Source organism: Cyclopterus lumpus, chromosome 13 (assembly GCF_009769545.1).
Source record: "Cyclopterus lumpus isolate fCycLum1 chromosome 13, fCycLum1.pri, whole genome shotgun sequence".
Classification (NCBI taxonomy): Eukaryota; Metazoa; Chordata; class Actinopteri; order Perciformes; family Cyclopteridae; genus Cyclopterus; species Cyclopterus lumpus.
In genome coordinates, this window is record NC_046978.1 from 14,437,445 (window position 1) to 14,454,468 (window position 17,024).

The window sequence follows — 17,024 nt, forward strand, 5'->3', positions numbered from 1 at the left end:
CAGCTGACACTAATATCCCCACCTCTCTCTGGGAGGAAGGAGAAGGAGGAAGAGAAATGAAGAGGAGGAAGAGGACGATTTGGAGGACAATGAGACAATGAGTGGGATAATTACAGGGATTGCGGGACGGTTATAGAGGGGGAAAGGATGGGCAGTTATCATGTGGAAAAGAAAAAAAATGCAGAGAAAAAGAAAGACGAGAGCTCAGCATACCTGAGTAGTTTCCCCCTGTGTTGGTTCTCAGAGTCTTTCTGTTGGGACAGCTTCTCCTCATGCTGTCTCCTCTGCTCCCTGGAGACACATAGTGAAAGGCAGGGTCACGACATTTTTACCCTTTGTTGATTCAGAACATGTGATAAAAATATATTATGTGTTCCCAGAGTATGATTTTACAAGTACCATTGAAAAGTAATTGAGCAAGATAACAAATCCATACAACTCGTATTCTGTCTCCTCCTACGCTTGACTCTCCGTGTGGAAGAAGCTTCACTTCCCTCTGGGATCATCAAGAGTTCAAGAAAGCCTCCTCCTTTACCTCCCAACTCTTTTGGCTCACGAAATGGTCATTTTTACAGATGAGCAGCTTTCCAAAATTCATTTAGATTTTTTTGTTGTTAAATTCAAATAAGCTGTGGGCATTTGTGCGGCTGTGTTTTTTTAAATCACCTCGTCCTCCATGTGCAGCTGCTGCCTCGCTGTTGAGAAAGTAAATTGGAAATCAGTTTTAATTCTAATTCTGCGTGCCATGACAGTATGTGGTACTCCCACCTCCTGCGCACACACACACACAAATGCGCACACACAAATGCGCACACACACACACACACACACACACGCACACACACACAGACTTTACCCTAACCCTCCCAACCCTCCCAACCCTGTCGGCTTCCCAGCCTAATCCCCTCTCTGGCGGCATGATCAGTTAATGTGTTTGTGTGTGTGTGTGTGTGTGAGTGTGTGTGTGTGTGTGCGTGTGTGTGTGTGGCTGGCTGTCTAGCCCTGTGACCTTGCAGCCACACGCAATGAGGATACAGAGTGAGAGAGCTCGCACGTCTGAGCTCACAGGCAGACAGCCTGTTTTCACTGTCAATCTACAACGGACATTTCTGGCATCTGTGTGGAATTATTTGTACATTTTACTAAAGTGGATTCAGTAAAGCAGCCAGTGCAGCTCATCACGCTATCAATAATTTATCAGATATCTGCATCATACCAGATACCGCGAGGCAGGTTGGCTTTTGTTCCTTTTAAAGTGTATGATGAAACACCACGATGCTGAAAGCTGCATATAAGGATAATTGGAAGTATTTCTTTCAAATACTAACAACAATATTTTCATAATTTAACAGTGACACAATCTGAGCCACAGACAGAAACACACAAATACAATCAGGGTAATACACTCACAGCTGTCTGGCACCAGTTGTCAGCCTTCCTTTGTACCTCTCATCACACATCTCCATGTGCATTTCATCTCTTTCTCTCCCTCTATCGCTCTCTTTTTTTTTTTAAACCCTCTTTTCCTCCCGTGCTGTCACAGCTACTGGTGATTTAGAGCAGGCTTCTGAGTGCTCCTACATTATGCCTGTATACAGCCTACTGTTTGTAACCCTCTTTCTATCTTTACGTTCAGCCACTACATGATGCCTGACTTCCAGGTGCTGTTTCAAAGAATCAAAATACTTATTTTTTTCCCCCACAGTTGAGAAGGGAGTTCAGAGAAAGAGAAAAGTAAAACAGGAGGTGTTTTTTTTGGGGTGAAATTTCTGTGCTGATCAGGATGCCAAAGGGGAGCCAAGTGCACAGTGCACCGAAGGAGCAGCGGAGGGTATAATGTGGCTGCAGGCACGAGGTGTACCTGTTGTGCACATGGAAACAAGGAGAGATTATCATATATTATCAGTGGGCATGTTGGGGGCGGGTTACAATCACGGCATGTAGGTTCCTGAGAGGTTTAAATGTAAATTCGTCTTATCGATTTCCATTGAAATGGGAGTCAAATGTGTCCTTGCACGTCAGCTGGCTTCACTTAATGTCACAAGGTCGCGTGAGAATCGTGGGATCACATATCACACGAAGATCCATCTAGTCAGGCTGACTAATACGTTTGTGTCTGGCCAGCCAGGGGTACAGACCACTCAGTGCCCCGTGAGGAGCTACTGGCAGCTGGGGGCGTGGCTTACGTTTGTGCGAGACAGCATGGAAAGGCGACTGTTGGCTCTGAACAACAATGGCGGCTTCCTTTTCATGGAAAGACAAGCAAAGAACGGCACTGAAGGCTTTTGTCTACGGAAAAAGATAATTTTGCTTTTCTTCCAACTTTGGTAAGAGTTTGATTGACAGATGGTTAATCCAATCACCTGCCACGTATTCTTTGAAAGTGCCTTTTTCCGAACAGTCTATAAAGACAGTCTCAGATGGTTCGGTGTAACAAACCATCTGGCGGGTCAGGTTAAGTTCAATGTGACCTGAGGAGGTCACCGTCTCCACTTGTGATAGCTTGCACAGCATAAACTAAGAAACTATGTCGAATTATGAATCATAACCAGTCAGAGTAATAGTGTTGAAGGAGGAAAGAAAAGAGAGCTGGTTTCGTAAGACTTAGTCCAGGAAACCACAGTGAATCTGGCACGGGTAATCGGAGCATGACAACACGCGTTTCTCAAATTACAGACTGCATATGGAACGCATACCTTCCGCCTACAGCCGTCTGTACACAGTTAAATAGGTGCTGTCGATGACAGATGCTGATAAGAATCAAACATTGTCTTCACTCTGCCTTCTTGGTCGTTATCAGAATAAAAATATACAAGTGTTGTGTAATTATGATGTGCCAGCTGGTCAAACAAAGTATCATCAAAGTAAAACAGACAAGAGGGTGTGCCTCCACGAATTAAAGTGAAGAGGAGTGAGCGTAGTTTGCTGTGATCTATAGTCTGAGCAGACGGGTGGCACACGGCGAAAAAACACTGTGAATCTTGACACTGAAGTTGTAATGTACCCGCGAATCTGAATCTCTCCTCACACTATGGGGAATGGCAAGTCACTAAAATACCAAACAGCCACATGAGGGAAAAGCCTCTTTGCATTTCAGGAAAATAAAATTTATTGTGCGGCATGTGCTCACATGATAACAGAGCCCAGAAGGGAGGGAGAGGGAGAGAGAGAGAGAGAGAGAGAGAGAGAGAAACATGAGGGATGAGTTGATTTTTGAGAAAAAAAAGAAGGAAAAAGGCGTCCTCCTTCCTGAAGGGCTGTGATTGATTTAATCTAATATGTGATAAACAGGGAATGAGGTGACGGAGGGAGAGAAAAGTGTCAGTCTGTGTGTGTGTGTGTGTGTGTGTGTGTGTGTGTGTGTCAGGCAAATGGCAGAGCAAGATCTTAGTAGGAAATGAGGTCCTTGGATACACCCTGGAATCAATAGTTATTTTACTGCCAACAGACATGCAGAAACAGAAACGCACGCACGCACGCACACACTTTAATGTAGGCATTCGCCCTGTGTGCCCGCCTTATGAAAACAAGCTGTATCACATCAATCACATCAATCCTTTGCTCTTTCTCTCTTGACCTTCACTCATTCCATCATCTACTCTTTCATCTCTCCTCCCTTGCTCAGCGCATTCATCCTGTCTTTCATCTATCCCTCTCTTCCCTCTAATCCATCCTTTCAACCTGGGCCCGCTTCTGTGTTGGATGATCCATGTGTTCATCTCTGATGAAAGGATGAGCTCAGCGTCTCCTGCCAATCAGAATGTAGCAGGAAGCCTCCCAAACACCTCTGACATACATGTAATGCAGACGTTACAGGAGGGGGTTTGTGACGCTCTCTGTGATCCTATTTGACAAACACCGTCAAAGTGCCCGAGGGGAAGCTGCATACTGTATCTGCACATCCATCTTATGGACTTGTTCGGTGGCAAATGGTACGAGTTGGAAGTCAGGTATGCTGATCATCACATCATACAAGCAGGACAACCAGCGCTATTCACATGCCGGAGAGATATTGTGAGGTCAGGAACATTCAGCGAAACACTTACGATTGAGAAGAAGCTAAATGATCCTGAGGAGAGTGTAAGAGTGTAAATAGTCATGAAGCGTGTGCCTCTGAGTGTCTCTGGGGAATGCTGATCAGAAGGATTCCACAGCCTCTCACTGCACTCAGACCGCTCCCCTGAAATATATGTGTATTTAAACTGCCCAAAAGTACAAAACGATTAGCTACACAGTCATCGGGGCCATTATTCTAAATTGAGTACTTTTTCCGAACAGTATTTAAATAGCATTTCCAATGCTTTATTTTTGATCTGAAAGGTTTCCCCACCACAGCAATTTGTGGTTGTGATAATTCTTAACTAGAATTTTCCAGAAACTCTTTAACTTATTAAACCTAATATTTACTCAAAATGATCAAGTACTTTATATTATATATCACCATTTACACACCCTTATTGTAATTATGTTCCTCATAACATTGCTACTTGTCAGTTATGTAAAATTATGAATTTAGAAATTGTTGTTAAAATATTGTCGTTTGGAAAATATGAAAGTTATGGTACATGATAGACCGAACTATGTCTCTACAATCAGCAAAATTAGGCAAAAATATTGACTTACAAATATTAGGTACTGTGTTGTACACAGTACTGCTCCATTAAACAGCAGAGTTGAGCTGCTCAGATAGAGGTGAGCCACGGTTTTCCCTCTCGACAATCCTACACACACACACACACACACACACACACCTCATCATTATGCAACATGGCCTTAAGGCTGATTCTCCCTTCAGCATATGTCCATATGTCTGGGTGGGTCGCGTGCGACTGCAAACATCCCCTCCATCCTCTCTGTCTCAGCCCTTATCCCTGACGTGCACATTACACACACACACACACACACACACACACACGCACACGCACACGCACACGCACACGCACACAAATTACATTACATGTCATTTAGCTGACGCTTTTATCCAAAGCGACTTACAATAAGTGCATTCAACCATGAGAACAACAAGAATCGTGAAAGTAACATTTCAGGGAGAGTTGACTGTCGAGTGTCACACACACACACACACACACACACACACACAGAGACAAACACACACACAGTTCTGGACAATTTGTGTGGCAGGTCAGTGGGCAAGGGGTTAATATAAGTTTATTTCTGATAGCAATATATATATTTGGCTATTTTCCTTTCCTTGAACCAGTTTGGTGAGATAAACCAATTTGCTCAACTAAAAACTATCATGTATACAAATTCAACTACAACACACACTGCATGAGATAGTCTTTCCCATAACGGAGCACTTTGAATAGCAATTTCTAAAAAAGCAAAAACAAAGATTCTTGACAAAAAACATTTGGGGAAAGAGAGAGAGAGACGGATGAGGTTATAGAAGGAGGAAACATTAGAGAGCAAATGAGTGCTTCATCTGCAGTCTGTCAGGTCAAGTAGTCCTTTAATGTTCTGATATTCAGATAGCAGCAACGTTTAACATTTACTCCCTTGGTGTTGATGGGGATGTTTGTGTTTTTGTCTACTTTTGCGTGGTGTTTCTGTGGGTGTTTGTCCGTGTACGTGTCAGTGTGTGCACTTTCAAAGTGGTCCATTTGTGAAATATCATGAAAGTCACTCACACAAGATCAAAAAGCATCCTCCGCTGCTTAACAATAACACTACAACTCAGAAACACTTGTAAAAGTCGCCACTGTTCTGTGCAAAAGGAGATGACCAAATATGGAATAATGTATCTATTTGGAATTCTTGGAGAGTGAACTAACTTGACCTAAAACAGTGGACTGTTTTATGGTGCTTGTGATGACAGTAGATGCTGAGTCGTTACACAGAAAACACTGCACACAGTGTCCATGGGTGATAGGCTGATGTTAAGCAGGTGTAATGTTTACCATGCTCTTAGTTTTGCTCTTTTAGCTTTTCTAATGTTTCCCAATCTGCTAGTACCAAACAAAGTGGGAATACCATTCATGTTGCAGTTATTTAGTCATAAACCAAACCATTGGACAGTGTGTGTGTGTGTGTGTGTGTGTGTCTGTGTGTGTGTGTGTGTGTGCGTGTGTATTTGTGTCCACAGGTCCAGGTAAAAAGAGAAAACAGAAAAATGTCAAAACTGATAGAGCTTCGTCATCAGCATACTTTCAAAAGCCACAGGGGCATATTTTTCCTGAAGTCCTAAACCCCTGACTAGACCGTTGTGTGAGTGTACACAAGTCAAATCCTCTGTTGTTGCAGCTTAGCAGGCCCGGTATGTGGAACGTGAGCATTTCCTGGTTTGGGCGGAGCAAGTGGGGCTGTTCAGAAGGTTTTGATTGGTAGAGGAAAATTATACAGAGCCAAGCCCTGCGGTGACCTTCTCTTCACCCGGTTACGTTCCACATAACCAAAATCCACCTGCGCCCCCATCTGTGCATGTGCATGTTGCATGTGCACGCTTTCACCACATATGTGTAGACACTTACATCAGCTGCTGAGTTAGGCGCTCCTTCTCTTCTCTCATTTTCTGTAACTCCGCACTGGAATGCTTCAGCACTGTTCCAACATATACACAAACACACACGCACACACACACGCACACACACACACACACACACACACACACACACACACACACACACACACACACACACACACACACACACACACACACACACACACACACACACACACACACACACACACACACACACACACACACACACACACACACACACACACACACACAGAGAGAGAGATTAAAAAGTGTGTCTGCATAGAACGCTGTCTCAAAGCTTGTCCCCAGAGGCTGTTATACACTGTATGATTTACAAAGACAGGTAGAGTAGGCAGAGTTTTCTATCACATTGTTACGACACCAAATTAATCTATCTACGCGAGTGACTGGATTGGAAGGATAAACAAAACGAGGAGGAGGGGGAACAAAAGACAGAAAATCCAGACAGAAACGTGAGGTGATGAGGAAGAGTGTGAAATACAGTAGGTTTTGAAAAGAAAACCAAGGGGTTAAATTGAGACGCAAAGATGAAGTTGAAAGGGCGGGGGGAAGGGCAGAAGGAGCAGAAGGAGGGGACAGTGTTGAGGAGAAGGGAGTACGAGGGAGTTTGTGTTCAAGGGAAGCCATGAAACTGTACACCACAGCCTGGCAGTCTTTGTTGTTGTGTGTCTGACACAAAGTAGCTGCTATATTGCTACTGTTTCCTCCCTTCACTGTCTGTCCATATATGCTCCAGCACAGTGGTTCTCAACCTTCTTTCAGGGATCTAGTCCCCGTGAAATATCTTTTGACCAGTGGAAAGCATTTTTGGTTGAAAAAATAATATGGAATACACGGCGCTGTGCCCTTTAATATAGAATATATACAATTCCGTTTATGAACTTACACTTTATTAAATAACTTTTTGGAAAGGATTTTTTTTTTTTATCTCACCTACCCCCTGAAGTGCCTTCACGTACCCCCATTTGAGTAGAACAACAGAGACAGCATGTTGTTGGCTATATGTGGCTCACTTCTATGTGCTTGAATCTGAACCTGCTGTGACCCTGCACAGATAGGGAGTGTAATTTTGCTCTGCACATTCAAATTTGCATAACAACTTCCAGGCTGGTGGATGCATTTATAAAAAAATAAAATAAAATAGACCTGGAAGAAACGCTTAACTGTAATATTTAGGCCTTACGTCTGGCCAGCAGCTCAAGGCAACAGCGGATATCACGCAAGAGAAAAGCACTTAAGCGGATAACTCGAGGCACGTCACTGTTTTCTGAAAAAAACACCACTTTTGTTGTGCACATAAATTTCGGCAGTAGAAATATTTGCATACTGGCTCCTGTCTTCGAGTAGAAGTGAGAAACATAAAATAAGAAAGGCTCACAATCATGATTGGCATACTTATCATCATCAACATTCATTCCCATTATCTTACCCGACATCATCCCTAACTTCCCCATTACCTTCATCAGTAGTCTTCCTCAGTCTTTTGGCAATTCTCTCAGCTGACAATAAAGTCATTGCAAATGTATGAAAGCGCAATTCTTCCCCACAATCAGGCAAAAACCACTATGACCATATTTATTAATGGAGCCGAGCTAAGCGGTAAACATTTGTTACGGCTAATTAAAACAGACTACAAACTCGTTCCGTGAACGTGATTTAAGATAACACGGTGTTTTAGATTCATGTAAAGCCAATCAACGGGATGTTCCCCAGATAATGAACAGCTGCCTTAATGGCACACTTGTGCATATTTTTCTAAATGATGATTTATGAAATTGGAGTTCTATGGAGTGAAACCAAAATGATCAAACTCACTATCAAATGTGCTTTTGTCAGTGTCTGATAACCAATGATGCACTGCTGCACTACAGTTCTGTGGCGAGAGAGAGACAGGCGCTTCTTCTTCTGTAGTTTTAATGGATCACTCCGCCTGTGCAGACGTATTCAAGTGTTTGTGTATGCTATCTCGGGTATTTGGTTTTGACATAACAAACAATAAAACAAACCAAACCTTTTGAAAAATCCTTCTTATTCCGGCAAACGTGGCTTTGAGGAACGTCTGAACGTCATGAAAAAAACATGTGTGTGTATGTGTGTGTGTGGGTGTCTGACTCGCTGTTTGTGTGGCTGCAGGGCTAGAGTGGAGTGTGTCAGAGAAGCGCTATGGGTTTGTATTTGCGAGTGTGTCTGTGTGTGTGTCTACTGTATATTGAAAGAGTTATCTGTGAGGGTCCTTTTGAGCGTAACGCAAGGCACAGTGGCTGTGACTCTGGACGGCTCTCAACTCATCCAGCAATGTCAGCCTGACATTTTCCTCCCCCCCTCTTTGTTTTCCTCTCTCCCTCTCTCTCTCTCTCATTGTTTTTCTCCCCTTCATCCCCCTCTTCCCCATCTCTCTTCCTCCGTGTGTTTCTTCCTCTCTTTCTGCGGCTTTGTTTTTATCACTTCTCTCTCGCCCCCGCTCCCTCTTGCTCTCTCTCTCTCCGTCTCTCTGCAGGAAGAGGGAAGGAGGTCCTCCTCAAAGTGGCAAAACACAGATAATTGCTTTCTGGTCACCGTGACATGACAAGGTTCGCCGGGGTAAAGGAACACACGCACGCACTCACACAGAGACAATCAGAAACCTGCACGGACCGACAATAATAATGCCGAACGCACAATATTGAATGCCAAAAGAACCACTTGCGGGAAAGACACACACGCGGCACAAAGACACACACAGAAACCCTCTCGTTAGGGACACGTCCAAACAGAAATGGCCGTTTAAATACTCAATGGAGCATAAAGACGTTCTTTCTCTGCAGTGCTTCTATTATGTCTCACGGAGCTAACGCACAGATCCTTTCTGTGTAACTCAAACACCATTAAGACCAGGAAAGGCTTGGCGCTAAGAGAAGCTTCAGATATTTATGGCAAATCACCAACATAATCAACATAATCTTTCTATCACTGATATTAAATATTTACTCAGCTAGGTTTCACAAAATGTAAATGTTACCCCGATTCTTCCCATTTTAGTGTCAAAATGTTTGGAAGATATATAGCTTGTGAAAATGGCTCCAAAGGTTACTTTAGTGACTATGGGCTATAGACGTGGTGTTTCTTATATGGTTTCTGTAATATACAAAGATGCTGCCTGAATAGCAACCTTTTCCTAAAATACAGCTGGCTCTGTGGTGTTGGCATTTACAATCTGAGGCCCGCAGTGCGCCACAGCAGCATCACTCTGCCTCAGTTGACGTGTACTTTATTGCTCTCAGTGCGTTTGGGCCTTAACACAACTGGAAGAAGAAAAGGTCACTGTAGCAATCTAGAAGAAAACGTGATGGAGGTGATACTGAAAGTGGAAATATCTCAGAATTACATAAACTGTGAAAAGAACAGGCTATACTGGCAGGATTTTATTTTGTATCTTCAAAGTGGAAAAAAAGACTAAATCGATTTCCACGCAACTGATGAACATTTTTCACTCACAAATACTGTGTTCTGCAGTAACATTGACTATAAATCTACAAATGTCAAGATATAATTGCATTTCAATAACACAATTCACAATAATTGGTCACGCATTTTCTCTCCAACCAACAAAAGCACACAGACACACCCAGCACCTCCAGATATGCTGGTATTTGCAGTGTATGAGGCCAATTATAAGGCGTAAAGTATAAATAAGTGTAATCTAAAAGGACCATGTGACACTACAGGGTCCCGTTAATTACAACCTTTACGGTTACCTATTAACACACAAACAGCTACACACTGGAGGTCTGCATGACTATAATATCACATTCTTAAGTGGCTGGGTTTATTACGAGTACTACAATCAATAACTGCTTCTAAACTACAAACTGTACTCCAGATGATGCTTGTGTGTCAGGGAATACGTTTATTTCTAATGCAGTCCATAAGTCTTTCAATAATTTAATCATGTTGCAACAGATAGATTTCTTCATCGATCATTCACGTAATAGCTCTCTTGACATCAGTATAATAGTATGACATATAGTATAGTCGTACAACATGGCTAACTTTGAGACAGGGAGGAGATGGAAAGGATAACTCTGGGAACATATTTGATGCTTTTATATTGCTGCTGTCACTATCAACACACACACCCATGCACACGCACAAAGTTTCTCGGTAAATAGACACCATATCGTATAGACTAAGGATAGCCCATGGTGTTGGCAGATGGCTGCGGTTCAGGGATCGGCCTCACACGCACTCGCACACACACACACACACAGATTCATAAACCCTTAGTCACACTTAGTCATTGCCTTTTAACCTTGATTTCCCTGCCAACCCTCTGTCCTCTTTTCCAAAGTGTTGAATGAAAACTCACACACTTTTTTAAAAATCCTCTGTACATCACCTTCCAGTCAGTAAAGACAGCTGCTGACATCTGCACAAAATGATCACGGATGAATTATGTTTTCATCTCCCTCTGCCCTCAGTGCTCGTCTTTGTCCTGCTCCCTGTAAAATTCCACATCCCTTGAGGTTGTTCTCTCGTTTCCACCCTCTTCTTCTCCACCTCGCCATAAACCACATTCGTCAGTTCACATTAGGCAACCTCCTTGTGCTTCTCACGGGCTTTCCCCTTTCCTCCTTTTTTCTTCTGCTGTTTGACGCTAACCACAGAACGCTGATAGACAGGTAGCACAGTTTAATTGTGAGCCAACGCCCATATCAGTCTGAATTAGTATACAGGTGACTGGCGAAGGTGTGTGTGCTCTGTAGAGGTCCTACGAGACCAAAAGGTTCTCACACATTCTGGACAAAGTTGTGGCTCATTTCTACGGACGTGTCTCATAAATAAAACTAATAAGGGCAACTTTGGTAATCTTTGAGTATCCAGCAAGAGTTTGCTAGATTAAAAAAAATCATCCAACTGACAAATCCAGCCCTGTGCTGCCAACTCTTTTCCAATGAAAGTAGCAAACAGCACTATCCCCAAAAAGTTCCTAAATTTAGCAAGAAAGTCGCCGAGTCGGCAACACTAACAGCCCGCCCCTTCAGGCCTCCCTCCTGAGACAGCGACAAATGCATAATATATATTTTTTTTTTGTCAGAGCATTTATTGAATGCTTAATGTATTTATTCATAAAGAAAATTCTATATTTATAATTGTATTTATATATACTTTCATTGATCCAACGTGGAACTTAAATAACTTGTAAATATATAATAAATATGTCAACTTCATCCAGTTGTCTTCTAAATGCTGATGTTGGACACGGAGGAGCAGTTCACGTTGTTGTTCCCGCAATCCCAATGTGGGCTACGCGCTCAGACAAACGGTTAGTTGTTTACAATTTCCGTATGCTATATCATCACTAAATTCATTCTTTTCTACTTTTTATTTTTAATACTGTTTATTTATGGGAAATCAAAGATTTACTCCGATATGTTTAGAGTTGAGACGCTCCACAAAGTGGCGCACATTTAGTGTAGTTTCTACAAAACCATTTATTTTTCCTAGGTAATAAAGCGGTATAATCATTCCCATCATCATCTGCATTTTGTTTGCCTGTGCGACAAATGTTTTTTTTGGGAGACAAGACGCACAAGAACAACAAAAATCAAGTTTGATATGACCCCTAATTTAAGTTGCTGAGTGTGCGAGTCTGAATGTGATGATTAGTTTGGGAGAAATTATAGCTTTCTGTGATCATATGTACTGTGCGCTTATATGCATGTGTGTGTTTGTGTGCACATTCCTGGGTGTGTATTTTATTGCCTGTGTTGGTTCGTGCAGCAGCTGCCTTTCACGTCACTGAACAAACACACTCTCACACGGCATCAATACCAACAGCAGACTGTTTTCTTTATCTTCCTCTTCCTCTATTAAATTCTCCCTTGTTCCCTCCCTCTGCCCCCGCCCCCTCCCCAAATCCCCCCCGACACACACACACATACCCTTGGCAGCTGTTTGGAACGTGAAGCAAATAGAAAAAGACCCACCCATGAGGTGAGCTGGAGGTTAGCTCTCCTTCGGGTATTTACTGTCAACGATAAACACACACACACACACACACACACACACACACATACACACACGCACGCACACACACACACACACACACACACGCACATGCACATGTATTCGTGCACATACACAGCTTGCAGCTCTGCTCCTCTTGCGTTTCCCTTTAAAATGTATAGTAACAGTTTCATAAGTTTACACAGCATTCACACACCCATAAACACACACACATTCTTTCCCTCCTAAATTATCTTTAAGTTTGTGTAGTGGCTGTAAACACACGCATTAGAGTCATCAATTGTGGGTGCTGCTCCCAGAACTAAAAGAGTCCATCCCACCGTTAAACCAATATTAACTCCTTCTGAAAGATTATTTGCTCAACCCTCTTTCCTCCTTTTTTTCTCCGATATTATTCTCTTTCATGCCCGCTGCAGCTCTGTATTAAAATGCACTCTCTCTCTCTTGCTCGCACATCGTCTACATCTCTGTTTCTCCCTCTATCGGTTTCAAAACCTCCTTCAAATGTGTAGCTTTAGTCGGTGTGTGCAAGTGTGTCAACGTGTATATGTGTTACCTGAGAACACCTGTGTGCTGTGCTGCAGTATCTGAGATCTGAAGGCCTGCCAGACCCCTGTCAGCTGGCTGAGGAAACCCCGTACATCTGTGAGCCCACTGCCAGAGGATCGGAGCACGGAGAGTGTCGCTCGCAGGGCCCGCTGCTGCCGCTCACACGCTCCTCTGTCACACACAAACAAAGAGCATTTCATCATTCGGTGCAAATTGACAACACATCAATGGCATGTCACAGTAGCCCAAAAAAGTCTGAACATTTGATGGGAGTTGTCGCATAAATACTTTGACAGTACAGCTAATAGCTACCTATCTGCCAACAAGTGCTGTAAAAATGACAAGCATGTGAATAAGACAAAATTAACTAGTAAAAGGTGTGGTTCAGAAAGACTGAAACTGATGGGAAAATTCTTCGAGCCGATCTCTCTCGGTCCTTCACAAAATACTTTTGACACTTAAATCCCCACATGCTCCAGTGGAGTTTATTAGCGCGTAAGAGCAGGAGACTGTGGTTACTGCTCCCCGGAGCGAATATGTGTAACTGTGGGCTTTTGAGGCAAGGCATTTATGAAAAAGTGCACACAGTACATTCTGGGACAACACTCCCTTGATACGTCATGAGGTTTTAAAAATCCTTCCTGGCAGAGCTTTGCCGAGCTGTTAATGTAAGCACTGTTTTCACAGAATACTGTAAGTAAATACTTAAAGCCACGGGGTAGACACGGTTATGCACATTTACATGTCTCAGGCAGACCTATGGAAGATTACAGACAAAACCAGAAGTGAGTACAGAACAAATTCAAGCCCTATTCAAGTCTGCGAGGTAACGTTTAAGGGCGTCTTCGGGCCAGATTCCTGAGAGAGGAATTAGTTTTGAGCGCGCAGCTCTGATCCTACGTTTCATGTCACACCTCTCGCCCCAAATGTCTGCCTCTCAACCATAAACTGTATGGCAAAAGAAAATTGAGTAGCAAATTCATTTTAAAATGTAGTTACAAAATTCCACTTGTTATGCTCAATTTCTTTTTTTTATTCTGCCATTACACATTTGTGGCTGAACGCTCTCAAATGATCTGCAGAGGAAAGAGCGCTTGAATTTTTTATTTTGTAATTTATAGACTTCCACAGATGCGGGGAATGAATGAAACATGTCAAATGTATAATTGATATACAGAAAAAGAACATCGAGCATACAGTAAAATAACTAAGATAGGTGAACGTAGAGACAGAGGGAAACGAAGGACTGATGTAACCGCCGTGTCCTTAAAAAAATGGCACAGCCATGTTTTACAGCACTCCCTCTCCCTCTCCCTCTCCCTCTCTCCCTCTCTCCCTCTCTCCCTCTCTCCCTCTCTCTCTCTCTCTCTCTCTGACTCTCAAGGATATATGCTCAGAAGAAAAGCACTTTGAGCAACATGAAAGATCACTAGCTCAGCTGACAAAGTCTCACACACACACACACACACACACGTGCATATACACACACACATGTTCAATCAAGTCAAAAACCCATGAAAAGCATTGGATGTGGAAAACTAGTGCTGGAATAGAACATTCTGTTATTCCAAGAACACTTTTAAAAGGAACATGAGGGCGAGAGCACACTGAACAGTTTCCTATTTTCTTACACACATGCGCGCGCGAGCACCCACCCACCCACCCACACACACACACACACACACACACACACACACACACACACACACACACACACACACACACACACACACACACACACACACACACACACACACACACACACACACACACACACACACACACACACACACACACACACACACACACACACACACACACACACACACACACACACACACACACACACACACACACAAGCCCGTAGACTCACAGACAGAGGCGATATGAACGTGGCTAGGTCTCGCGTGCAAAGCGACCTGACAGTTTGTGAGAGCTCAGCGGGGTTGAGTGGTTGTTGTTTCTCTCATTCAGGGTTTGTGGCTTAAGGTGATCAAAAATGGCGAGACGGGATGAGGGAAGACTTCGAGCTCCTCCCTGGTGCCTGAGTGAGTGAGTGAGTGAGTGAGTGAGTGAGTGAGTGAGTGAGTGAGTGAGTGAGTGAGTGAGTGAGTGAGTGAGTGAGTGAGTGAGTGAGTGAGTGAGTGAGTGAGTGTGTGTGTGTGTGTGTGTGTGTGTGTGTGTGTGTGTGTGCGTGCTGAGTGGAAGAGAGCACTGGCACTGCTTGTCACGAGAACTCGTTTTATAATGTCAGATGACATAAATCATAAGGCTGACAGCACCAAATGGAGGAACAGATATGAGCCAGATCTGTCAACGGTGATAAGGCTAAGATAGTGAAAAATAGAGAGCGGTTGCATGCGTTTCCTCACCCGATGGTTTACTCATTTAGCAGCTTTCAATGTCAGCGGGCCTGATTGAAAAACTTTTCCTTCCCTGACGTCTCATCTTCTCCTCCCCTCCCACTCTCTTCACCTCCACTCCTGTCAGGTCTTTTTCAATCTCTCCAATCTCTATTTACAGGAAATAACCAGAGGGTCAGCTGAACCAACTTTCTCTCCTCTTGTTTTTCCATTCCCTCTTTTATTGTTTTCCCTCTATCATCCCGCACAGTTGTTTCCCATCTGCTCCGACCTTCCTGCCATAAATCTGGTCATGGAGCTGACGGCCAATCAGGGGGATGCAGACCAAAACTTTGTTTTGTTTTCCTCATCTTTTGTTTTTGTGTCATCCTACTTTCTTTACTTCACGTTATCACGTCACCATTCCCTCACGTTCTCATGTCACGGTATCTTTCTTTGTCTCTTCTCACGCCCGTTGTTTCCTCACCTGAGAATTTCACCTCGCCGCATCGCTTTTCCGAGTATCTGCCCTGCCTCCTCCTTTGTGTGAGACGCTTTTGCCAGCCTGTCGAGGAAAGAGAAGAGAGCAAAAGAATGAGGATGAAGCGCCAAGAGCCGTGAGCAATATTCACTTATTGGATAACCTAAGCCTAATGTAATGGAACTGCACTCCCACGGGGTTAAATGAGCTTATAGATGATGCAACTTTAATGATAGAAAGCAGAGGATGATCGTGATGAAATGGAATGAGATGAAAAATTAAAATGTTCCTCAGAGGTAATTGATATAAAGAGAGGGGCCCTCCCCGCCGATGTTATCTAGTTTCAAATAATTCAATACATAATGAATTATTATTTGAATAGGTAGAGTAAGCAATGCATGAAGGCAGAGAATTAATAGGATTAAATTGCGAAATAGATGAAGAAGAATAAAGTGAATTACTCTCAAAGTGCTACCGACGCAGTGTTAAGCACTGAAGTGCATATTCATGAGCTGCAAAAGTAGCCCACATCTGAAGATTAGCAACACGCAGCACACTGAACCCAGACTAGTATCCCCGATTCAATAAGGTCTACTGCACCAGCCCAGTCCAGTTGTTGGCCGCAACGTGCCCATAACATAGTTTTACGGCCAACAATAATCTACAGATATGAAAAAGTTCAAGTTTATGCTCCTGACCACTCGTAAAGTAGGGGCATTGCGACGGCCCCGCGTGCTCTGCATCACCTTTCAGCCTGATTGATCCCAGACAGGAGCCGTCAAATGTGACGGACAAATTCCAGCAATCAAGACATAAACAGTGAGATTGTGTGACACACACACACACACACACACACACACACACTCAGGCACTCGGCAAACAGAGACAACACATCCTGGTTTTTTAAAACTAAAAACACCACAAATAAGCACTGACAGCCAGACAGAGAGAGGAATAAACACGAGGCGAAACCCAGACAGGTAATCATCACGACCAACAAAGTTCAATCAAGAAGTGTATCATTTGAAAGAGATTCAGTGATCCTGCCAGGAGATCACTGAATAGACCAACTCCGCCATTGTTTGTATGACGATGGGAAGAAACATCCCTTTGCTGTCATTAC

The 17,024-nt window shown here is 43.3% G+C and overlaps 1 protein-coding gene across 2 annotated transcripts in view; it reads right to left on the reverse strand.

The window, feature by feature from the left end:
- The window catches only part of lekr1 (leucine, glutamate and lysine rich 1), a 66,044-nt gene that overhangs the window by 18,287 nt on the left and 30,733 nt on the right, over positions 1 to 17,024 (reverse strand). For both annotated transcript variants that reach the window (XM_034549338.1, XM_034549339.1), the window contains exons 4-7: positions 15,908 to 15,985; positions 13,086 to 13,249; positions 6,492 to 6,561; positions 214 to 291 (exon numbers count right to left, since the gene is read on the reverse strand). In XM_034549338.1, coding sequence (XP_034405229.1) covers positions 214 to 291; positions 6,492 to 6,561; positions 13,086 to 13,249; positions 15,908 to 15,985 — 390 coding nt within the window. The remainder of the gene's footprint in view (positions 1 to 213; positions 292 to 6,491; positions 6,562 to 13,085; positions 13,250 to 15,907; positions 15,986 to 17,024) is intronic.